The sequence below is a fragment of the Perca fluviatilis genome, chromosome 16, assembly GCF_010015445.1.
Source record: "Perca fluviatilis chromosome 16, GENO_Pfluv_1.0, whole genome shotgun sequence".
NCBI lineage: Eukaryota > Metazoa > Chordata > Actinopteri > Perciformes > Percidae > Perca > Perca fluviatilis.
Window position 1 is genome coordinate 20814024 of NC_053127.1, and position 23971 is coordinate 20837994.

General features: G+C 40.8%; 4 protein-coding genes across 5 annotated transcripts; 1 reads left to right on the top strand and 3 right to left on the bottom strand.

Moving 5' to 3' along the window:
- The first annotated feature begins 1252 nt into the window (after window positions 1-1252).
- nle1 (notchless homolog 1 (Drosophila)) lies at window positions 1253-8537 on the top strand. The gene is made up of 12 exons (XM_039777013.1): window positions 1253-1378; window positions 2080-2237; window positions 2492-2712; window positions 2890-2969; window positions 3074-3150; window positions 3236-3333; window positions 5761-5953; window positions 6139-6306; window positions 6824-7053; window positions 7189-7348; window positions 7447-7517; window positions 7617-8537. The coding sequence occupies exons 2-12, from the start codon at window positions 2100-2102 to the stop codon at window positions 7627-7629; spliced, it is 1449 nt and encodes a 482-aa protein (XP_039632947.1). The 5' UTR covers window positions 1253-1378; window positions 2080-2099; the 3' UTR covers window positions 7630-8537.
- Window positions 8538-9002: 465 nt separating this feature from the next.
- Window positions 9003-13944, bottom strand: slc25a1a (solute carrier family 25 member 1a). Its single transcript, XM_039777011.1, has 9 exons — window positions 13595-13944; window positions 12926-13033; window positions 12717-12816; window positions 11993-12131; window positions 11798-11882; window positions 11515-11619; window positions 11257-11372; window positions 11110-11183; window positions 9003-11018 (listed from the first exon to the last, which is right to left on the bottom strand). The coding sequence occupies exons 1-9, from the start codon at window positions 13830-13832 to the stop codon at window positions 10904-10906; spliced, it is 1080 nt and encodes a 359-aa protein (XP_039632945.1). The 5' UTR covers window positions 13833-13944; the 3' UTR covers window positions 9003-10903.
- A 2703-nt stretch (window positions 13945-16647) lies between these two features.
- Window positions 16648-20139, bottom strand: LOC120543779 (F-box only protein 39-like). The gene is made up of 6 exons (XM_039777014.1): window positions 19532-20139; window positions 19232-19403; window positions 18784-19071; window positions 17224-17448; window positions 16886-17062; window positions 16648-16797 (listed from the first exon to the last, which is right to left on the bottom strand). The coding sequence occupies exons 1-6, from the start codon at window positions 19990-19992 to the stop codon at window positions 16672-16674; spliced, it is 1449 nt and encodes a 482-aa protein (XP_039632948.1). The 5' UTR covers window positions 19993-20139; the 3' UTR covers window positions 16648-16671.
- A 1221-nt stretch (window positions 20140-21360) lies between these two features.
- On the bottom strand, window positions 21361-23744 carry LOC120543780. Of its 2 annotated transcripts, none has more exons than XM_039777016.1 (6): window positions 23576-23744; window positions 23283-23406; window positions 22945-23113; window positions 22732-22805; window positions 21678-21908; window positions 21361-21552 (listed from the first exon to the last, which is right to left on the bottom strand). In XM_039777016.1, exons 1-6 carry the CDS (start codon window positions 23614-23616, stop codon window positions 21508-21510), a joined length of 684 nt encoding a protein of 227 aa, XP_039632950.1. In that variant the 5' UTR covers window positions 23617-23744; the 3' UTR covers window positions 21361-21507. The 2 variants fall into 2 exon arrangements, with proteins under 2 accessions (XP_039632950.1, XP_039632949.1); XM_039777015.1 differs by having other exon boundaries at window positions 23268-23406.
- Window positions 23745-23971: the final 227 nt, after the last annotated feature.

Below are 23971 nucleotides of genomic sequence, written 5' to 3' on the forward strand. Positions count from 1 at the left end.
GATTGATAGAGTGAACAATATCACAGTCACAGAATACAATAATAAGCATGTATGTGTATTGGGATGTGTTCCATGGTAATAACATCCAGTACAGTATATGAAATACAGGTTGTTCGTTAGGGAAGTTCTGGGAAAAAAGCCTTTCAAGTTAATCTGTTCATCCACAGTGAAAGCAAGCAGAACTTCTGTTTCTCCTGATGAATATACACTCACCTAAAGGATTATTAGGAACACATCAGAGGATGGGTACATGGTGGTCATGAAGGGATGGACATGGTCAGAAACAATGCTCAGGTAGGCTGTGGCATTTAAATGATGCCCAATTGGTACTAAGGGTGCCAAGAAAACATCCCCCACACAATTACACCACCACCAGCAGCCTGCCCAGTGGTAACAAGGCATGACAGATCCATGTTCTCATTCTGTTTACGCCAAATTCTGACTCTACCATCTGAATGTCTCAACGGAAATCGAGACTCATCAGACCAGACAACATTTTTCCAGTCTTCAACTGTCCAATTTTGGTGAGCTCGTGCAAATTGGAGCCTCATTTTCCTATTTTTAGTGGAGATGAGTGGTACCCGGTGGGGTCTTCTGCTGGTGTAGCCCATCCACCTCAAGGTTGTGCGTGTTGTGGATTCACAAATGCTTTGCTGCATACCTCGGTTGTAACCATTCTCCTCTGACCTCTAGCATCAACAAGGCATTTTGGCCCCCCCAGAACTGCAGCATCCTGGATGTTTTTACTTTTTCAGACCATTCTTTGTAAACCCTAGAAATGGTTGTGCGTGAAAATCCCAGTAACTGAGCAGATTGGGAAATACTCAAACCAGCCCGTATATATATATATATATATATATATATATATATATATATATATATATATATATATATATATATATATATATATAGAGAGAGAGAGAGAGAGAGAGAGAGAGAGAGAGAGAGAGAGAGAGAGAGAGAGGGAGGGAGGGGGGTTTATTGAATACAATTATTTAGAAACCATTATTATTATGATAATAATAATAATAATAATAATAATAATAATTTACTCTTATAATCAAACACTAATAACATAAATGCATTTTGTGGTGGAAGGAAAAAATGTGGAACCTTTTTTTTTTATGTTTATTTTGACGTAAACCACAAAGTTGACGTCGAACTTACAGAAATATTATAAAAGTGATGATGAGTACGGCAAACCAACAGAGGAAACAACTGTCGACGGTTCTACCCATATGGTTCTACCCTACATTACACTCCCATAATACCTTGCGTGAGTCCGTTCACTGACAGTCGTTTTGGTAGAATCTTTCCTCTGAAGGCTCTTCGATGTTATACACGTGGGGAGTTTGAACACATCGCTACCTCGCTAAAGGTAAGGTTTTAGCACATGTACGTGCCACTTCAGTGTCATATAAAACTAGACAACGTTGTGTGAACAAATGACCGTTATATTACTCTACTGTGATCGCTGCTAAAGGGAATTAGGTGTCCAAAATGTTAGCTAACAGCAGGTTAGCGGAGTTAGCTTAACTTACTGGTTGACACCATAGGCTACGGTTGGCTTTGGCTAGCTAAAAGTAAACCGCTAGCTAAACAGTTCATTTCAGGTGATACAATTTGGTCAAAAAATGTATAATAACAATGTTAAACATGGCCCTACAGTATGTTGCTTAGTGTCCTGTTTTCTAAATTACCGTTAGTGGGTAATGGGTATTCTGCTAACGTTACAATTTTGCCTAAATTGAGAAACGGCAACCCATCAAAATTCAGCGATATCTACTTTAATGCAAATACAACGTCGGTTTGGATGTTTAATAACGCAGCATCCGAGAGCACCAACACTTAACTAATACATGATCTAATAGCCTTCACTAAGGGACTGGATGTGTTCTTCTTTTAACAAAAATACATTTTAGATTTTACAGCAGAACTCTACCTCTGCCGTTCAGATCTTCCAAACACTAAGAAGAAACAACATTAACAGTTGCATGTAGGCGTTATTTATTTACATGATGTATAAGAACATACGTGATTATAACTTCTTCATAGTAAATATAACTTGATGTTTTTTAGGTGAAGATCCAACTCCGAGGATGACGAGTGAGGACGTGGAGCGGCTGTTGATCCAGTTTCAGGATGAAGAAGGGGAGGTTCTGGGTTCACCTTTTGATGTGCCTTTGGACATCACTCCAGACAAACTACAGCTCGTCTGCAATGCACTGCTACAGAAGGTAACCAGCTGCCATTATATAATAATAATAATAATAATAATACATTTTATTTAAATGCGCCTTTCTCGGCACTCAAGGACACCGTACAGGGATACATATTATATACTGTAACATAGATGTAGAATGTAATTTATGATGGCTGCACATGAAAGCATTCCCTATTATATGTTAAGTAAGTAGTAGTAATATAACTCAAATCTGAAATTCTAAATCCAGTAAATATCTCTTATATTTTTTGCTGTTATCCACTGTAGGAGGAGCCAGTGCCACTGGCATTTTTTGTGCGCGGAGAGGCTGAGGTGGTGTCCAGTCTGAGATTGTGTGTGCAGGCTCTTGGGGTTGAGACAGAGCAAGTTCTGCCAGTGGTGTACCAGCCTCAGGCTGTGTTCAGGGTTCGAGCTGTGGCCCGTTGTACCAGCACACTACAGGGACACACAGAAGCCGTCATCTCGACTGCTTTCAGCCCCACCGGCAAGTGAGTAACATCTTATGCAGAATAAACAGCTGCCTGTTTGTCACGCTTTTTTGTACTCTGATTTTTCTACGAGTCCTTGTAATATAACAACAATTAGAGGGTGTGAAACTATAAATTCGTAGACACCCATGGGCAGATTTAGACTAGATTTACATTAAATTGTCATGTTTGTTTCAGATACCTTGCGAGCGGTTCAGGTGATACCACAGTGCGTTTTTGGGACTTGATGACAGAGACACCCCACCACACTGCCAAAGGTATGAAACCACTTCTACAGGAAGCATAATCTGCTGTGCATCAAGATACAAATGATTGATTAATGGGTTTAGACACCATTGAGCTGATTTCTGTTTTATTGAAGGACACACACATTGGGTACTGAACATCGCCTGGTCACCCGATGGCAAGAAGCTGGCTTCAGGGTGCAAGAACAGTCAGGTGAACTTCCAACACACATATAGTATTAGGATGTATCCCATGAGTGCAGTGTATTTATTTTGTTTTGTTGTTGCTGTGTATGTAGATCTGTCTGTGGGATCCAGTGACGGGTACACAGTTGGGAAAGACTTTGACTGGACACACCAAGTGGATCACTTGGCTCAGCTGGGAACCTCTCCATCTGTGAGCACTAAATTCATCACTTTCTCATTTTTTATTGCTGCCTATGTTACTGCTGATCCAGGCCGATTCAGATGCAGCTTCTGCACTGATACATTTTACCTGTGAAACTTTAGAATTATAACTAAAAGCCTTTTTTCACAGTGAATATTTTGACATGTCACATTAGGAAAAACAATTGTATTATTTGGAGACCTCCAAATAATAAAATGTCTGAATTCCATTTAGCTGCTTCAGTTTTGGGGTCCGTCCTTGCGCATGCTGGCTCACTGTCACACTGTCATGACACCTGAATAGAAAGGAGCCATCATTAACGCAATTAGCAACACCTGTGCAATCTCTGTTATATTAAACTTAAGTGAGATAGGAAAAAGTGCTTAAAATTTGGTTCAAAGACCCTTGGTTAGAGCTGTAGAGATGGAGGAGGCTTACCGAACCCGGTACTTTTACCGGTACCGACCAAATCACATCGGTACTACCGAGTATTGGTTCACGTAAAATCAAACTGTGCCAAATTTCGGTATCTGAGAGCGCGTAAGCGCACGCTTATCGTTACACTTCCTGTAAGAAAAGCAGGCACAACAGTGGTTTCTGTGCCCTGGGGACTGACTGACAGGCTGAGGTTTGAAGGCAAGGCAACTTTATTTCTACAGCACCTTTCAACAACAAGGCAATTCAAAGTGCTTTACATAAAACATTAAAGAGCCATTAAAAACAGTCATGATGAAAATTAAAGGCTGAAAAAGAATATACAAATACAAGAATACAAGTTTAATAATTATTCAATTTAATAGGTTGTAGGGACGGGTTTGGGAGGAGAGAGGGAGGGGTTTTATTTTTATTTAATTTCTGTCAGTGTAAAATATTCTGAATAAATAACAGAATGTTCTAAGTAAATTGGATAAATAGGTTTGGAATTATTTTTACAACTGAAATATTTGTTTTTTGGGAAAGTACCGAAAAAAGTACCGTTGGGTACCGGAACCAAATTTGAGGTACCGGTATTGATACTGGTATTGGTTCAGATGCGAAAGGTACCCAACCCTACCTGTGCACACAATCAAGTCAGTGCAGACTAGGGATGTAAGATAACAATAACCGTTTTCATTTAAAATATCATGAGATGACAGCGCTCAGGACATTTATCAGCCTTGTAAAACAGGCCATAGTAACACTTGCTCTCTCTCCTGAGATGATTGACCAATCATTGACGATAGTCATCTCTTTGATCACAATCACTCGCGCTCAGACAGGAGAATGGGACAGAACAGCAGCTGTAAATGGAATTTTTTCTTTATCATTCCTTTCCGTTTTTGGACTTGTTGAAGTGATTTGTGTGTAGCCCAGAACGTGAGTTAAACTATTCTGTAGCTTGCTAAACTGTCATGGGTTTTACTGCCTGGAGAGAGAGATATCACCTTGATGATATTGCTGTTGCTGTGTTTCTTATTGCATAGCTGATAGATGTGCAGATTGTTTAATATTACACGTGTGGATATTCAGGTTGTGTTAGGGCATTTTGCTAGCAAGGTGCAATCGCCAGTAAACCGACTAGCGCTGTGGAGCCACGTGCTTAGCTATTAAAGGTGTATTACACTGTTTGCTCCGTTATGGATATGTGTGCTGTAATAGATGTGGCTTATTCTCAGTTTGTGTTACTGAGCAATATGTTACATTTATGTTAATTATTACAGCAAAGTTAATGTAATTCTTAGTATGGTTTCTTGTTATATGCTGGTGGCTATAACATTTAATTTTTGGTAAATAATGTTCATAGTAAGTCAGATCCTTATTTCAGAACCACATCCAACTTCACATGTAACGTCAAATACAACTTCATAGTTAACTTCATGTTTGAGTTGTAAATAAATCTTCCTTGATCTCAAAGTCAGACATCTCGGGTCAAATTCTTACCGGACACAGTGGGCCAGTGTTTCAGTAGCCAGTTTTCAATAGTTTTTACAAGCCTATTGCCTATATTTTTGTAATTATAATAAACACTGTTACAATTTTTGAAACTATTTCAGCTTGTGTAGACCTATCAGTGCTTTCTGAACATATTGAACACACTTTTAAAATACCGCAATAATACCAAAAACCGTGATAATTTTGGTCACTATAACCGTGAGGTTAAATTTTCATACCGTTACATCCCTAGTGCAGAGCTTCCATCTTTTCCTGTTAGTACAGTAATTGAGTACTTGAATGATTGAGTTACTCCCAAAACAATACACTAAAACATTGTTATATAGGGAGCCAAAGTAAACTGGAACTTCTGGGTTCTGGTCCAGAATTAAGAAACTTTAATTAAAATTACTTTGACATTTTCCATGATTTGACTAAAACTGTTAAATAATTTTTTGTCATTGTTTTTAAGAATTCTGTCCTGATTTACTGTTTGTCTGATCTGCCTCTTCCTCTCCCTTTCAGTAACCCAGAGTGTCGGTACTTGGCCAGTAGCTCCAAGGACGGCTCAATACGTGTCTGGGACACTGTGTTGGGGCGCTGTGAGAAGATCCTCACTGGACACACTCAGTCAGTCACCTGTGTAAAGTGGGGCGGAGATGGACTTCTTTACACATCCTCCCAGGACAGAACAATTAAAGTCTGGAGAGCCAAAGATGTGAGTGTACAACAGCCCAAAGTGTCTGTCTGTCTGTCTGTCTGTCTGTCTGTCTGTCTGTCTGTCTGTCTGTCTGTCTGTCATTCTTTAAATGTTAAATGTCACTGACAAAATGAGCTGAAGGAGGAGACATATTTGTGTCAAAGCAAGACTTAATGTGTGTTAACTTCTATTTGTGGGTATAGGGTGTCCAGTGCAGGACTCTACAGGGTCACGCCCACTGGGTGAACACCTTGGCTCTCAGCACAGACTACGTTCTGCGCACTGGAGCTTTTGAACCTGCAACCGCCACTGTCAACCCCCAGGACCTAACTGGATCATGTAAGGATCATGTAACTTTCTTTAAGGAAACAGTGCTAGCGTGAACATTTGCTACTCTTTGAAGAAGAAGATTTATATTTTATGTATTTATTTAAAACTTTTTTTTTTTTTTAAAAAAAAAAAAAAAAAAAAAAAATTTTTTTTTTTTTTTTTTTTGGGGCTTTTTATTTTCAATTGGTGGGGTTTTGTGTGTGGGGAGTGTGTGGTAGAGGGAGAAGTGAGAGAGTGCCGGGCACTGCCGGCGATTAGCTTCGGAGCAAGTACCGACTCTAGAGTCCTAGTGAGAGAAACAAAGTGTCTCCCCTGTGCTTTCTGACCACGGTGGAAAATCTGGAGCAGGAGAAGTTAACCCTCTCCTTGATTTCATGTTGTTTATGGAGAAGGAGAACCAGGAAATGAGCCGGGGGAAATGGAACGCTACCAAGCGTTTAACGTGTAGTTAAATTTTTCGGAGGTGCCGCCTTGGCGTAGGGTCCGGCGTTGAAGCGCAGGGGTCTGGCGCTCACGCCGGACCCTCCGGGCGCATCGGCGCAATTCAACTATAAAAAGGCCTTTACTCCTGTTTGCGTGCTGCAGGGTTCAGCTCCAGAGCGCTTGGTGTCTGGATCCGATGATTTCACCTTGTTCATGTGGAACCCTGCAGAAGACAAGAAGCCTCTGGCCAGGATGACTGGCCACAGCGCTCTGGTCAATGAAGTGCTCTTCTCCCCAGACGCCAGGCTCCTCGCCTCTGCTTCATTCGACAAGTCCATTAAAATTTGGGACGGACGCACAGGAAAGTAAGAAAATCCTCTTATCATGAATGAATCCATGTGTAATACTGCTGTTGTCCAGGCAAGTGTGCTGTAGGCAAACAATTTGTGTGTTTGGCACTGAGTAATTATGTCTCTGCCTGTTTGTCCACTTTTCCAAAGGTACTTAACTTCCCTGCGTGGCCATGTGGCATCTGTGTATCAAGTGGCGTGGTCAGCGGACAGCAGGCTGCTGGTCAGTGGCAGCAGTGACAGCACACTTAAAGTTTGGGACATCAAGACTGGGAAGCTGAACATGGACCTGCCTGGCCATGCTGATGAGGTGAGGGAGGGAAAAGTGCTGCCTCCTCATAGTTGTATATTGATTGTGTTTTTTAATTTTATTTTTTTGTCAAATTGCCTTGTTTCTTGTGTGTAAAGGTTTATGCAGTGGACTGGAGTCCTGATGGACAAAGAGTGGCCAGTGGCGGGAAAGACAAATGTCTCAGAATGTGAGTGAAATCCAGAGAAGCAGTCTTTATCTTTGTGTCAGTTATTTAAAGTTAAATACCAATGATTCCTAACCCTTTGGCCCTGTGTTGTAATTCCAGATGGAGACGATAGCCACACCTCTGTTCACTTAACTAACTTTGGCAGAGGATTTCACATCTTCTCCTATCAAGATGCCTGACAGCTGGAGTAAAGGTGGCTACACTGTACCTAATCCCCCATTTGGCTTCAGTACACAGGCTGTCAACAATAGCATTGTGTCAAGGAGCTCTAACCCAGTTATGATGCAAATGCCCTCTCCAGGTTTCGAAAACCATGTGGGAATATTAATGCTGTAAAGGTGTTTAGCGGAGTGGGAATGTAAAATGGGAGAGTTTATAATATTCAGGGCTTCCATCCATTGAGATCATTGCAAGGAGAAGCTACGCTGTAAAATGTGTGTCAGTGTTAGCATCTCAAATTGAAAGGGTTTCCATTCATGTACATGCTGTTTTGTACACATCAGGGGTGCTGACATGTTGCAAAGAACTTAACTCTTAAGTTTAAAACCTTATTAAAAAGTCATGCCCATCTGCTGAAACCCACAAACAATGTTATGCATTTAAAAATAAATACATAACTTCAATACAGAATATAATGTAATGAGATGCATACATAGAGATTAAAAAGGGATTTGACTGTACTAGGTGAACTATATACTGTAGGTGACAGGCGGACCTGTGAGGCAACAGGTGGGAGTGTTTTGATACCATCCTCTGTGATGTTAATGCCGACCGCTCGTCCTGCACCTTCAGCCTTTAATCTCCTCTGTCCTCTGTCTGCGCTCAGCAAAGCCTCAGCCTGCTGATTTTTCTGACGCTGCGGTGAGGCCAAGTGCCACCAGCTTTTTACTCTCTGATCCTCCATCCCACTGAGAAAAAAAACAGACTCCCCATTACAGTTAGAATAACCTGTTTTACTTTCTGTATTTAACCGGCTTTGTGAATATTTGATATGAATAAATATTTACATCACAACTTTAACCTTGTCAGACAAAACCTCATCACCTGCTTGACGTCACACATCCCGAACGTTTAAAGACACAGCTTTAAATTAAGTATTGGTTGCAAACCCTTGAGCAAATGGTTGAGGTGGTGGTCTAAAAGTGGTGGAGGAAACCAACGTGATTAATCTTACCCATAAGTATTTAGAGCTCTATAACATAGCATGTAGTCCACTTCCAATTAATTTGATAACCTATTTCTATTAAGAAAATCAAAACTTATGAAAAAAATAAGTGTTTTAGATCATTTGTCACACGATATCTTGTATACTCTTTTTTTTCATTGACCATGGTAACGGTTTCATATCTATTTGCAACCAGTACAGATACATAAAGATATCATAAGTCATAATTTAGAGTTTTCTCTGGCCACCTGGACCATATTTACACATACACCTCTGACTATAGTATCTAAATTACAAGCTATTTTCCAGAGTCACACAGATTGGATTTATCAATCAGTTTATTGAAACCATGTTATGTCTAAATATTTTTTTCAGAGGTTTCCACATCTGATCATGTAAGTCATACATTTTTTCTGACGTCCTACCAACATATTCCACAAAATTTCCTCATTCTGCACAACAGGATGTTCTGAAACGTGAATGATCAAATCTTGTACGATGAGATACACATGCTGTTGGCCTTTTTATGAAAAGCAGCAAAGATTATATACAGTAAAAATGTGCGTTAGTTAATGAAAACAAAACAGTAAAGATTAAATAATATGTTGCTCTTGGTTTAAAATGTAATAAAGATTTGCTCCTATCAGGGATACTACATTGGAGATTCTACTGAAGTAGTTTGGCAAAGAGGAGTAAAAGGCTTGTGTGGTGCAACTAGGTCCATCAAAACCAAGCCTTGCTTAAATACCAGCCACTTATGTTATCGAGCCTCTGATATATCTACCTTTCCCTTGTTGTCGCTCAACACATGTAAACACTTTATTAGACAAGAATAAGTGCATTCAAAGTTCAAATTGCAAATTTCATTGGTTAGCATAAAAAAGGCTTGTGAAGCAGGTTAGCTTGAGGTAAACAAAGAATATCAAAGTGACATAATATCAGACTAGAGGACAGTCTGTTGGATGAATAAATCAATAAGCACAAGAAACACTCAAGGCTCAAGCGCACTGAAGTCATATGGCTTACATAGTCGGACATGTTGTCATCTCATCTTGAGTAGAAGTGAATTCACTTATGTTTCAGCACCTGCTTGGAAATAGCAGACTGACTGAGGTTCTGAACAAAGCATTACTGGTCAAATATTTCAAAAGAAAGCCTTCACATACAGCTGTAGAGAACTCAACCACCTACCGAAGCGCTCAGTAACCTGTCTGATGTTTAAAAATGTAATAACAAGCTCACTAACTTCTGTTAACGACTTTCATCTCCTCTTAAGACTGCATGTGAAGATAGTGCTACATATGGATTTGTTTCCTACAATGTGTGCTTCATGACTACTTGTATCAGGTTGTAACACTCCACACTGACTCCAGACCAGTTTGTGTAGCCTTGACAAGCCTGCGAGTCCTGTTATCAGTCGGCAGGTAGCAGGACAGATGCCACATCAAGATCAATGCAGCCATACTCAGCAGCAGGCCATTAAATGCACAATGAACCGAATCGAAAGTTCATCACCATGACACAGCAAGGAAATACCGCAAATGTTTTAGTGAGCCGACACTACAAGCACAGTCAGGTAAGCAATTACAACACAAAGTGTAAAAGTACTGCACAAACATTTTAAAGTACTGCAGCGAGCTCGTTTCTGTCCAGTAGCATCTCTGTTCTTCACTCAGTATAATAAGTACTCCGTGAATCAAAAGACACTTATATGGTTTCAGTACAAAGTGTTCACTCTACAACTCTGTACCATAACAACAGTCATTGAAAGCTAAAACATTAGACATACGTAATATCCCTTTCTTAACCAAGTTTTTTTTTTTCTCCTCCCTCTAATGTGAACCTTTGGTAATAATAATAATCATATGCGTGTTTCTTCTCTAAATACTTTTTCTGGTAATAAGACTCAAGAAACATTCGACTTTGCCTTTTCCTGTCATCCAAAATAAAATGATCCCTCTTGATTACTAAGTGACCACGAAAGAGAAAGCTGAGAAATGCAAAACTGAGCCCCTCTCCCTCCCTTTCTTTTATCGCCGGTTTTAAGGATACGTCCTGCATTTATTTTTATGTAACAGAGTGGGAGCTGGTAATGATGAAGTGCCATCTGCCCAGGGCAATGCAGAGAGCTAGTATGAACTAGAATAGAGGTGTTCAGTTGTGCGTAGCATGAGGCACTGGTCTGTGCTTCCCTCTGGACCTCTGTCGCAGTCTGGCCGATCTACTGGGTCTTCCACACGTTGTTGAGTAGTTTGACCACCTCCTCATAGATGACAAAGACTATGGCCACGTCCAAGCACACGCGGCCAAGCCTGGGAACTGTTCCTTTGTAGAACCTGGGGACAAGATGAGGTTAGACGGTTTGTCTACAGTGGTGAAACCTAACCGCACACAGCATGCACCAGGAGCAGGATCATGGTTACTCACGCCTGTGGTCCTTCATGCTTCAGGATCTGGAAGGCACAGTCCACTGTGTTTTTGTAGCGGTGGGCCTCCAAACCCTACAGAAAACAGAGTATTAAAAATGGCAATCCTGATGACTGTAATAAAATCACCACATGGTGTGTTTCCTACCTGCATCCTGGTCTTTACCACATCCAGAGGTGTATTTCCAAAAACACTGGCTGCTCCCGCCGTCGCTCCAAACATCGCCGTGACAATTGGGTGCATGTCTCGTCCTGGGTCGTCACCTAAGAGGCCAAATCCAAAAGTTGAATTCATGGGGAATGGAGGGAAATGGGAGGAGAATCAATCCATTGGACAGAAAAGGGACTAAGACTGGTCAAAAACAGGGACATTGGATTTTGTTTTGCAGTCAGTAGGCTTTCTTACCTTTGTACCAATTGCGCAGCGCGTTCATCACATAGAATCGGATGGCCTGATTGGTTCCTTGTTTGAGCACAGTCGCTGTCAGACCTTGATACGTCCCCCTCACACCTAAATGAGTCAAACCGATTAAGTTTCTTTATGGAGCACAAACCACACATGATTGGTAGTTACAGACTCGGTTATCAAACAAAATGGAGCAGAGCCAAAGTGACAGCACAACAAAAAATTTAACAAATACTCTGTGTGAGAGCCACTTATTCCATGTTGAGCCCCCCTGCTCTCTTACCCTGTTCTCTGATAATCTCACTGACTCCGTGAAAGAAGCCTCTGTAGCGAGGTCTGAGCGAACACTGGTCATGGATCAACTTCACCTGGAGGATGAGGGAAGAGCCACCTCATCAGTCCATTGTTCATTCAGATTACTGTTGATAAAAGCTTCCTACAGCCAAAGAAATGCGTAACAGCATCCAGCTCCACCAACCTTGAGTGTCTCCATGGGGCAGACGACCATGATGGCCTCCGCTATACCTGCTCCTAAGCCACACAAGAGGCTTCGCGTGTTGTCTAGCCGACCTGTGGCGTCTCGCATTGGGTTGCTGAGAATTTCAAACGTGCCAAACCTGTGAAAGATGGGAAGGTGAAACATTCGAGAATAACAAGGGTCAAAATGAGTAACGTTTGTGTGATGGACTACACCGTAACCAATTTGTTCATTGACCAAATTAGAAGTTTTCTGACTCCACAAACAACTGGTAGTATCAGTATACCAACTCCAGTAAGTTTGTAAGTGGAAGTAGTATAATTGATTAATTGGTTAGTTGATTGATGTTTGATTTTTTTCAAGCAAAAATAGCAAATATTTGATGGTTCCATGTTCTCAAATGTGAGAATTAGCTGCTTTTACAAGTTGTACAAAACAAGATATTTGATGAGATTAATAAATTGATAATAAAATACTAATTAGCTGCAGCCCTACAAATTTGGCCACCTTTAACGTAAGTACAAAGACATGCTGAATCACTGCTTTTACATCAGTCGACTGTTTAATTAATTTCAAGTTTACAACCCTGCCGATCTGTGATGCTATAAAGCAAAAAGATGCCGGAGACAAATTGCAGCTCCATGTAGTTTATCAAGCTTTTATGTATTTTTTAACATTCAATCTGTGAAGTAAAAACTACTATATATCATGTGTGCATCTTCACCTCACTGCAGACTTGGGTATTGATCCATAGAGCAGGGAGCTGAGACCTCGATACAGCCCTCTGAGCCCGTGATCTTGCACAGTCAACTTCACACAGTCGCCTGCACACACACACACACACACACACACACATTGCATCCAGGAGTGAGTCACCCAGCAGAAGCTTAGCACACCAACCTGCAGTCAGTCATACATGTCCCAGTGACCTACCGATCCCTCTGTATCGCGGTGGGTTGGCTCTCTCATCTAGCTGCAGCTGGGTCTTGACATACTCTGTGGGGAAGGTGATACAGATCTCTATTCCTCCTGCAATGCCACCTGATCGAGAAAGGAGAGAAACACAGGATTTGTTGACTCACTGTGCAGAATTGTTCTTAAATAGTCTGGGAGCAGGAGGAACTCACTAGCGTTTCTATTTTCGTATTAAAAACATGGGATGGATTAATTAATCAATTGCAGAGTAGTGATTCTACATCATTCCTGTCTTTGTGTTTTAATTAAATGCTAATGTGTGATTACACAGCAGGGCCTGCATTGAGTTGGAAAGAATAGCTGAGGGCTACTCAATGTAGATCTGCTTCTATTCAATGTGCAGCATAAACCTTTTAGCATATTTAGAGATGTTTATAGACGAATGCAGAGGAATCAAATGTGAGCATTTAAATAAACACAACAGACACATGCGACTACTATAGCATCACTACTGGCTGAGTGCGTTTTGACCATAGACTGTAACAGTCTATGGTTTTGACCCAGTTCTGCATGGATAGCCTTAATGGGCGACAGACTGAGATTAGACTGAGCTGTGCATAAAGCAATAGGCGACTATGAGGGGGGAAATCTGCGGGCTGAATGAATATTTGCGTTTGCAAAATCAACCTGCAAGGATGGCCTTTCCAGGATGCGTGATTTTCCTCCCCCCGACTGCAGCAGCCGCGAGGTTTCTCCTCGCCGCGTAAGGCAGCTGGTGGGCCGGCAAGAAGCCCAGCCCCGCCGCGGCGGCCAGACGCTGAGACGGAGGCTGCTGATGTGAAGTTGAGCTCCGGCATGCTCTCCTCACACTGCAACTATCGCACGGTCCCTCAAACACCGAAAACGGCTTCAATAGGGACGACATTTTGGTCGCCGGGGCTGGTTATAGAAATCTCCCACTGTGGCAATGGTCCCACTCGGACAATATGTCAGACAACAACAACACAGGAAGGTGCACCAGTGGCGGTGTGTGTGCGGAGCATTAATATTCAAATAGCGGTCGGGCGATGGGGCAGGCCATTGGCTGCATAATGTCTTTACTCAATCACATGACTTTGCCTGACTTTTGGCGACCAATAACGTGGAGGTTGCTGTTTTGTTAATGTGCTGAGGCTGATTTCTAGTCTGACCGTCAAATTTAATGATCCACAACAGTTACCAACCATATAATTTTGCTTAAATATCACTGATTCTTGGGAATTTGGATAAAACAGGTTTTAATTTTGAAAATAAAAAGTTAGTTAAATTACAAAATCTGAAGGTATATCATTATAGACAAAAGTGTTGGCTGTTCAGCAATGTACTGCATGGTGCAACGTCCTCATTTTTTATTTTTTTCATAAAATAGACGTTTTTCCAGTTATTACTTTGTTTTTGTCAACACCGTCAGACACAATAAAAAGCAATTATGTTTTATTTATTTGGTCTAATATGCATTTAGAGTTTTTAAATCATTAACTGACATTTGTAGTACAGATATGCTGTTAAATGTTGAATATTCACTTTTGTTCATTTTTTATACTGTTTCACGTGTACTCCTTTAAAAGATCTAACATCATACAACGTTTACTTTAAGCCTAAATAGAAAAAAGTTATGTTATTTTATTTAACAAACATATATTTGTATTAAAAGAGACTTTTACTTTAATAACTCAACAGCACTGAAGAAACATATTGTAAGCATATTCATTTAAAACAAATAAAACTCCCTCTGACGGTGGTGACACTAATCTGGTGACAGTGGCCTCATAACAACATACAATTCCAAAATGTATACCACACAAGATGGCTTCTTGCTTAACAACTTCATTTAACTATCGGGTCCAAAAAATAACAATCCTGAGCATGCATATCATATGAAAGAGTAGATTTTTGTCACCACCGTCAGACATCACCACCGTCAGGATTTTTGTGACGTACAGTCTGACGGTGGTGACAAAAACCTCCAAATAGTCCTTAACGGAGGCTAGAATATAATTGTTGATCACAATAAATACGGGCTCATGGCTGTGGTTCAGCCTCAGCATCAAGGCCGAAACACAGCTGTGAGGATATCCACGAAAACCTGACGGTGGTGACAAAAACCTACTCTTTCACATGATATGCATGAGTTGTTCACATCTTGTTTCCCCTCTATTGCTAGCTACTTCAGACCTCTTCTTAAAAAGTATACATTTATGTCATAATCTAATCTAATATTTTTTTTATACAAAAGAAATGGTGTTGACATGTTATGGTGGCGACAGTAGCAGTGTCCAAAAATATGAACAAGTTTAAGAGAAAATAGCAAATTTAAGGGAGCTTGAGTGATCTTGAAGCATGCAGTAGAGCTGAAGGTTTGAAAATGGGGTCCTCAGGAATGTAGTTGACCTTTTAGTTGCCTGATTTTATTGCTTTTTATAAATATCTGACGGTGGTGACGAATATGTGGGGCACATTTTGAGCAACCACAAAATAATAGTAAATATTGTTAAAAACTTACTGTTTGTAGTTTTTAAAACATATTACAATGTACTATTTCATGTGGTAAATATATTATTCAGTTTAATTATTACTTTATGTTTTTTTAATCAAGTTGAAATGATTATCTCCTATCCGAGGACAACTGATTTTGTAGGCAATGGGCCAGCAAATAATCATTAAATTAATACAAATTTAAAATTAAACTATAAAAGAACCTTACATATGTGCAAAGGACCCCTTCATTATAACCTTTATTCTTTTTATTCATGAAAATGTTATTAATTTCCAACAGAATTGGCACTTTTCTTTGTGGGACATTTTTGCCAGAGTTTCAAGAATCAGTGATATAATATTCAAATTATACCTTTCATCATATTTTTTTCCTTCTATGATCTAATAAAGGTTTATATTACTATAGAAAGGGTGTCTAACGTACACATAAGATAAATAGGGTACTCTATCAATCCCAATAGGACATTATGTTGTAAAGCCAAGTCACAAGTACAAAAATAAGATACTCAAGGAGGTATGGTATTTAATAAAATACAACAAAAAGCCACAAATGATAATATAATAATAAAACCCAAGTAAATTGAGTGATCTAAAATTAGGACCATATGTGCCAAATATATGCATGTACACAAAGTGTGCAGGGATAATACCCAATAATACACTGCAAAGTGCCATAAGATTAGAATGGAATTAAATATGTGTGTATAGGCTACATTTACAGAAGTATGTATTGTGTGTGTGTGTGTGTGTGTGTGTGTGTGTGTGTGTGTGTGTGTGTGTGTGTGTGTGTGTGTGTGTGTGTGTGTGTGTGTGTGTGTGTGTGTGTGTGTGTAACATATGTAATAATAGAAAGCTATTGAGATATAATACAGAGACTAACACTGATAGTTATACTCTAAGAGCAATGGTATACATAATCAAATGAATTAAGATTAAAAAAGTATTGAACCAGAGTTTGGTACATTGCTACAGCCTCCTAATCCTTGTTCCCTTAAATAGTGCTCTCGCCATGCCAGAGCACAGACACACACTGCCTCCCCCCATCACCCTTTACAATGAAAGTAGGTCAGTGTTTCCACCCACAATCCCCAACCCCTGAGAAAAACAGAGAGCCAGTCAGTGGCAAAACTGAATGCAAACTACAATAAATTATTATTCTTCATTTTGGGTAATTGATTTGAAAAACAGATGAATTTAATGCTTCATTCATTTTATTTATTTATGTGTGATCATACAAAGGGGCAGACTTTAGCGAAAAAGTCCAGTTCAGGAGGGAGATGCAGATAGGAAGACAATAATTCCTTCAGCTGGTATTCCTGCTCTTCAGTTTCGTCGTGTATTGAGTAGATTCTCACCTGGAAGACATAATGATAAACAAGAGCATTAGTCTCATCTCAGTATATGTCCAGATTTGAGCAGTATCTTTTAGTAGCTTTTTCTCACTCTGATCTTGTTGAGTAAGTTCTTTTTTGTCAGTCTGATGTGTAGCAGCCTCTGCACAGTGCTGATTTCCAAGAAAGCCCAGATTCTCAGCTGCTCCAGGCGCTCACACACCTTAACCAGCTCCAACAGCTCCTCATCCAGGGATTCGCTGCAATTGCTCAGGTCCAGGCTAAGATACTACAGACAGACGAGATAAAGGTTAACTATAACTCATTCATGTCCCACATTTCCACTTCCCTAAACCCCTTCATTGCCATTCTCTAAATATCCCTTCTTTCAGTTTAACACCATCTCTCGACACTTTGCACTCTGTAATGCTGCCAGCTCAGCACCCTGACCTGCAGACTGTGCCTGTACCGAGGCAGCATGCGACAGAGGAGCGGCAGGGTGCTCCAGTTTTGATCGGGGGAGTAGAAAGCTGTCATGGAGTATTCTGTCAAGGGAATCTCAGGAAGCAGTATCCCTGCGAGCCTGTCAGTGTTGATGATTTGGTCCACTGTAAGCTTGACTTTCAGGCCCGGGCAGCTTGATGCCAAAGTTGCCCATGAGCAACCACACACCACCTTGACAGAGAGACAGAAATTAACAAAGGAGGGAAGATTAATTTTCCCCAGTGGTATTTATTTTTCACATCCAGGACTTCTTATCTCACAGCACCTACACTATTATGTTGCCAAGAGGAACATGTCACTTGTGTGTGTCCTTATTAGGGCTGGGCATCATTTTAAATCTTTTGATCTGGTGCCAATTTCGATACCTCAGTTTCGATGCCAGTTCCTTAACGATACTTTTTTCGATACAATATGTTTTAATATCCATTTCAACATCAACAAAAATACATTAAACACAAAACTTTTATTTACCACCTTAATTGTGAATCAAAATAGTTATCAAAATTAAAACATTATGGTAACTGCTCACTCAGAGTAACATTAATAAAACTGGTTGTGCTTTTGGATAGGGGTGCGCCAGTCAGATACTCAGATACTATCAATCCGAACAAAATTAACAAAAAAAGAGAAACCTTTTTTGCCACAACATGAACATATTATGAATAATAAATAAATAAACAATGACATTGTGTACAGGCTAATATTGAATTAACTAAAATAGTTTTAGTTCAAACTGCATAATGACACAAACCTTTAACAATAAACTTGGTGACAGCCCTGTTGTCAACATTGAACTAATGGAGAACTAACTTAAGTGCAAAGGAATGTAATTGAATTGCCTTGTTGCTGAAAGGTGCTGTAGAAATAGTGTTGCCTTGCCTTACAACCTCAGCCTGTCAGTCAGTCACCAGGGCATAGAAATCACTGTTGTGCCTGCTTGTCTCAAAGGAAGTGTAATGTCAACAGCACCGCGACCGCTTTCGCCTCGCCATTAATATCATAACGCAGCAAACGCTGTCTGCGTGAAGTTTTGAAAACTGTAACCACACTTGAAACCACTTTATCGGTATCGGCGTGACTCACTGTGACTTCAACAAAACTGCAGATCTAACGTAGTTTGCTAAAATTTACTCTGTCCACACCTCTGCGTGCGTGTGTGTGTGCGTGTGTCGGAGCTCCGCTCTCTGTCAATATGCAGAAAGGACAGATAAGCTTGCGTACCGAAATTTGGTACTGTTTGATTTAAAGTGAATCGGTCCTCGGTAGTACCGACATAATTTGGTCGGTATACCCAAAAAAGTACAGAGTTCGGTACCCAACCCTAGTCCTCAGCTCGCCAAAGCTGACGTCCATGATTTTTCAATAATAGCCTTCAGTGTCATCACAGTTTATCCATCTACATAAGCAGTTAGGCTATTTAAATTGGACATAGTCCACTGGACCAATGGCTGCTATTTCTCACTTGGCAAATAAGCAAGTAATGTGATCTATGTATTTCTTGCTTACCTGTTCATGGGGCTCATTCAAAGTACAGTGCAGTGAAAATGTTTGCAAGTAGGTGACATCTCTCCATCCTCGCTGTCTGTGCTGGAATGCCATTAGCAGCTCATCTGACAAGCAGGAGTAACTCAGGCTCAGGTCGGTGAGGCCCTGCAGGTAGCGCAGGATGCGGGGCATGTCAGAGTTACGGTGTACTTGCAGTTCACCAGAAAAGAATCCCCTCAAGTCCAAAGAAGAGCACTGGGGGTAGTAGCACCTCTGAGAATGTGCCAGGACAGAAAGCACCTCCAGACCCTATGGTTAAAGGATCAGGATTCAGAAACGGATCACATTTTTTAAATGCCCTCAGATGATGGGGTCTGACTTATTGCTTTAATTACCCCGGGCACTTTGGGGAAACCCCTGCCACAGTGATATATCTGAAACATTATCTTTGGACTGGTGCTGTAGTCACCTGATTCATGCAGATTCGCATCTCACTCAGACAAACAGAGGTGAGCCTTGAGGCCCCTCTGCGGAGGAAGAGAATCAGGTAGTCTACTAAAGAGTTCCTGAGCTCTACAGTCCAGGAGGGCTGGTCCAACCCCAGTCTCATGAGGGAGAGGTACTTCAGTGGTGCATTTACTCTGTGGAGACAAAATCACGATCAGGAAATTGTCAGTTACAGTCTGATGGATTGGGATTAATTGGGGTGTTGAATTGTGTAAAACCAAAATTCTGTTTGGATGGGCCTGAAGGAAACACACTCCTTTACCTAGTAAGCTCAGAAAATAGCCCGCTGATGGCTTGCTCCAGTCGCCGGGCTACTAAGGACCTGCGTGGAGGACACACACACACCTCCAGCTGCTCCAGGTAGACTCCCAGAGAGCGGACATAGGCCACAGCAGAGCAGTATTCAGACTGCCTGTATTTGGACAGCCGACCATTGAAGTGGAAGAAGTGGGAGCGCCAGAGAGAGGGAGAACGCATGACATTGTGCCAGTGGTGACAAACCAGGTCTGCATTTCTGCGATTACGGTCAGTGAGAAACCTGAACACGTGCCGCAAACACACATCAGGAAGTGAACCCCAACCGCTCACCCCCTCTGAGCTACACCCATGACCTGCAACACTGAGCACTTGTCCCATCTCTTCTTTTCCGTCCTCTTCTCCACCCAAGCCCTCCTTCAGAGTGCTGTCTTCTCTGTTTTGCAATGGGAGAAACTCCTCATCCATTTTTGTTTCTGTGATTTTGGAACACAAGATTCTATAGTAGAGGCTAATCCCTCTTTAGATTTAGGAAAAAGTCACAAAACTCTGAAATGTGAAAACTGGTACTCAGTAAGAAACAGAGAGACAGAGAGATTGCCTGATGCTACAAGCAGTGAATGGAACACTGTGGAAGAACATACTATAGAATGTTAGGGTTCTATTGTGACATCACAATAAATCAATTCTTAGTTGAGTTCTCCTTTCAGTTGTATTCAAAATACTTGGAACCTTTACTTGGGGAAGTTCAAGTCAAGCTGGTTTGCAAGCTGGTTTTTTTTTAAATGAATTGACACATAAAAAACATTTTTTTTTATAAAAAAAAAATCCCTTTGACTGGTTGGATTGGTTGACCACTTTTTTCTTTCTTTCTTTCTTTAGTTTTGAACAAACATACCCAGCTAGGTATAAAGTCAAGTAAGAGAGTGGACATGAACAATATTTTTCAAAAGGTTACAAAAACAAAGCCAAACCTTATAAGAAGCCAATGCTCCCTAACAACCCTACCCTCCCCACCTGCCCAAACTCCATCAAAGGTCATACTGCAGACTTGGGAAGTCATCTACAAGGCGAGGAAACAAACAAATAAAAAATTAAAAACAGGAAGTAATCAAAAGAATGGAAGGGAGTAGGCATCATGGGACAATATTAATAAATACATTATAAAATAGGGAAGTAGAATAGAAGTTTAAAAACCTAGTCATCCTCCAGTTAAAGAGAGACACTGTTGAGATAGCGGGGGGTTAAACACGTTAACTTATTAAGATTTATAACCACAGATATTAATGATTTATTATTGGATTGCCAACATTTATAGCTGCATTCTACCTAAATGAAAGGATGAACACCTGCCAAAGGGAGGTTTCTAAACCTGGCAACCCTTAAATGTGTTCTTTATCATGGCTCATAATGAATCTGCAAACACTTGTAAATTACTTATTAACTATTAATAAACGTATCACATATAAGCCCTTTTATAGAAACACATTTCTGATGGTAGCTTTGCTAAAAGTCTTAAAAGAAATGTGTGGATTCATACATAACTGTATATGGGGTTTTGAGGACATGAGTTTGCAAAAGATTTTAAATGTATTTGAGAGCTACGGTTAACGACACATTGCAGTGTGTGTGTCTGTGTGTGTGTGCGTATGCGTGTGTGTGTGCGTTTTATCATGTTCCTCTCTCTCTATGTTCTGTTTTTTGCAAAGAGAGGCGTACATCAGACAATCAGACTGATTTTGTCCACACACAGTTTATTTTTATTAACACAATATTAAAAATATCACAGAAATTAAAGATTAACTCAAAATGAAATAAGGAATCAACATGGCTAAACGTAAGTGTAAACAGAGAGTTGTTTACAAGATGAGGCAGATATTGCACATAACAATTAGTTATTAGTATTTCCTGAGAGCATTAATACAGAAAGTAAACAGCTTTGTTTTAAGTAAAAGCAACATTTTTCTCTGATGATGACTCCATTTATTTCTTTGAGTCCTTCTGCTCTTCAAACAGGAGACACTTAACCTGTGCAGAGATAAAGAAAACAGTCAGAGGCTCTCTGATAAACAGAGTGACATAAGCTGTGGTATGATTGGTGGGGACTGTGAGCGTCTCTATGTCTGTTTGTGTTTACAAGTGTCTGTGCCAACCTCATGCCAGCGCAGTGTGTCAGGGGGCAGCCCCAGATGGCAATGGGGGCAGGTGTGTGTCTGATCAGGCACTTCCTGGTTCCTTTGCCCCCAGCCGGGACCCTCACTGCCCCACAGGGGGCGGCATGTGGAGTGGAAGGAACAAGCCACGCCAAAGTGAGGTCGAGGGTCTGTCTGGTAGCTCACTTTCTGGCCACTAGAGGGCGACTGTGACAAAGGATCCGAGTCTTCCTGCAACACAGAGCAAAATAGGATTGCACAACATATTTTACAGGTCAGTTTTCGGAGTTGAGTGTTTAACAGCAAAGAGGCAAACTGTAGTTATTTCAAATCCTGGAGCTGCTCAATAGACACGGAATGGATTGGATTTTACTGGGATGCACTGAACTCATAACAGCATGAGAAAACTACATCAAGCAGTTCTACCAACCCACAGACTCAATATAACTCAGTCCCAATGGGCGAACTCCCAAAAAGTGTTACTCATGAATTTAAGTATTGATACTCAGCCTCAGAGTCAGATTTCTCTTCTTGAAGTTATTGACTTCTTTAAATTATTAAGCAGCTTGATGAATAGTAGAGGGTTGTTAAGCAAATTATTTGACTTTAGTGTAATCAGAAGCAATAACATATGGAAAAATGACCTTTGATAGATAAATGTATGAATTTGTGCATAATATATGTCAGCCACATACGGTATAGCATGTCTAAAATAGGATTCATTTATTCCATACAAACTCTTCTCACTGGCCCTTTATTCCGTATTTTTAGAACTTCTAAAACTTAAAAAGGCATTGTAATGGCAGTTGATACACATCCTACAAAATTACAAAATTATTTTCTTTTGGTACTATGAATTTTCTACCACACAAACCATATTTCCTCTGCTCTCAGTAGTTCACAGAAAAAAAGCACAAAGATGTATTTCCATAAAGAAGATATGGATTCCCTGTAAGATCAGGCTGCTTTATATCCTTAAAATGGCAAATTTTCAATGTATCTGATCAGCACTGTCACACAGTGAAATAATGTGTTTAGTCAGAAATGTTAAAACCTGTTCAGGAGTTTCAGGACGATACTCTGAGTCAAGAGACCTCAGGCAATACCAGCAGGGTTCAGATGGGCGATCTGCGAGAACACAAACACAAAGGTACTACACCACGGTTCTGTTCAGCGTGTGTGTGTGTGTGTGTGTGTATGTGTGTCTGTGCGTGTGTTTGTGCGCGTGCATGCGTGCGTCCCTTCGTGCATACGTGTGTGCCCTTACTCTGTGTTTTGTTGGAGGGATGAGATGACACTGAAGGGGGGGTCAACTCGTCCTCTGTTGGCAGGGGGAACAATGGCTGGCAGTCAGTATCGTCCTGTGTGTTTGTGGCTATGAGAGTCTCCTGTGGTAAGGTCTCTGCGTCACTGATACATAGATCCTCCCCCCTGACCTTCATCATTCACACCAACCAAGGGACAAACACTTGGAGTAAAGATTTGTGTTGATTTCCCCTGATAACCAATTTATTTGAGTTAAATTTACTCTGAGGGTGAATAATAATAATCATGATGGTGTAGTGAGAATTTTGTCCTGTCAAATCTGACCTGACTGGGCTCTACCTCTCCATCACAGGCTGCACTCTCGGCCTGGTCGTCCTCCTCCGGTTCCTGGAAGTTTTGGGGCTCTCTGTTCTCCTCTCTGCAGCTCTGAGTCGGTGTGTCAACCTGGGTAGAAATCGTCCCACTGAGGTTTGAGAGAGAAGCAGCAGAATTAAAAAACATGCCCTCCTAACCGCCTGACTAGAAGGTTATCAGCCAATCAAACTTCAGCCGATTACACTAGCACAGCTTCTACTGTTACATTCAAGGCAAGCACCTGTTTAGGCAAAACATTCACTCTCGCCTTTCCTTACCTCTGGGTGCTCTCTGCCCGTTCCTCCCTTTCTTCCTCCATCCCTGCTCATGTGTCTCCCTCCCAGGGTGCCTGATGTGTTATTTCCTCTTAATTCCACCGTTCTTTGACTTTTCCCTCTCTTCCGCTGCCCCTGTTTGTGCTCCTGTCTGTCCGCCTCTCTGCCGTCTCCCCTCCCTCTCTGTGTGTGAAACGGAAACTCCAGGCTTTTAATATTTGATGTGTCTGAATAGCTCACAAGCAGGTTTCTGTAAAGAGTAATCAGGTGAGCACTCTGATGTCTCTGCTGTGTGTGGAGTCTACGTTGACATAAGTAAGCCTGCTAATACCAACACTAAATACAAATTCTGCAAATTTGAAACCTATAAAATGTCTGACAACTCCATACAGCATAGCA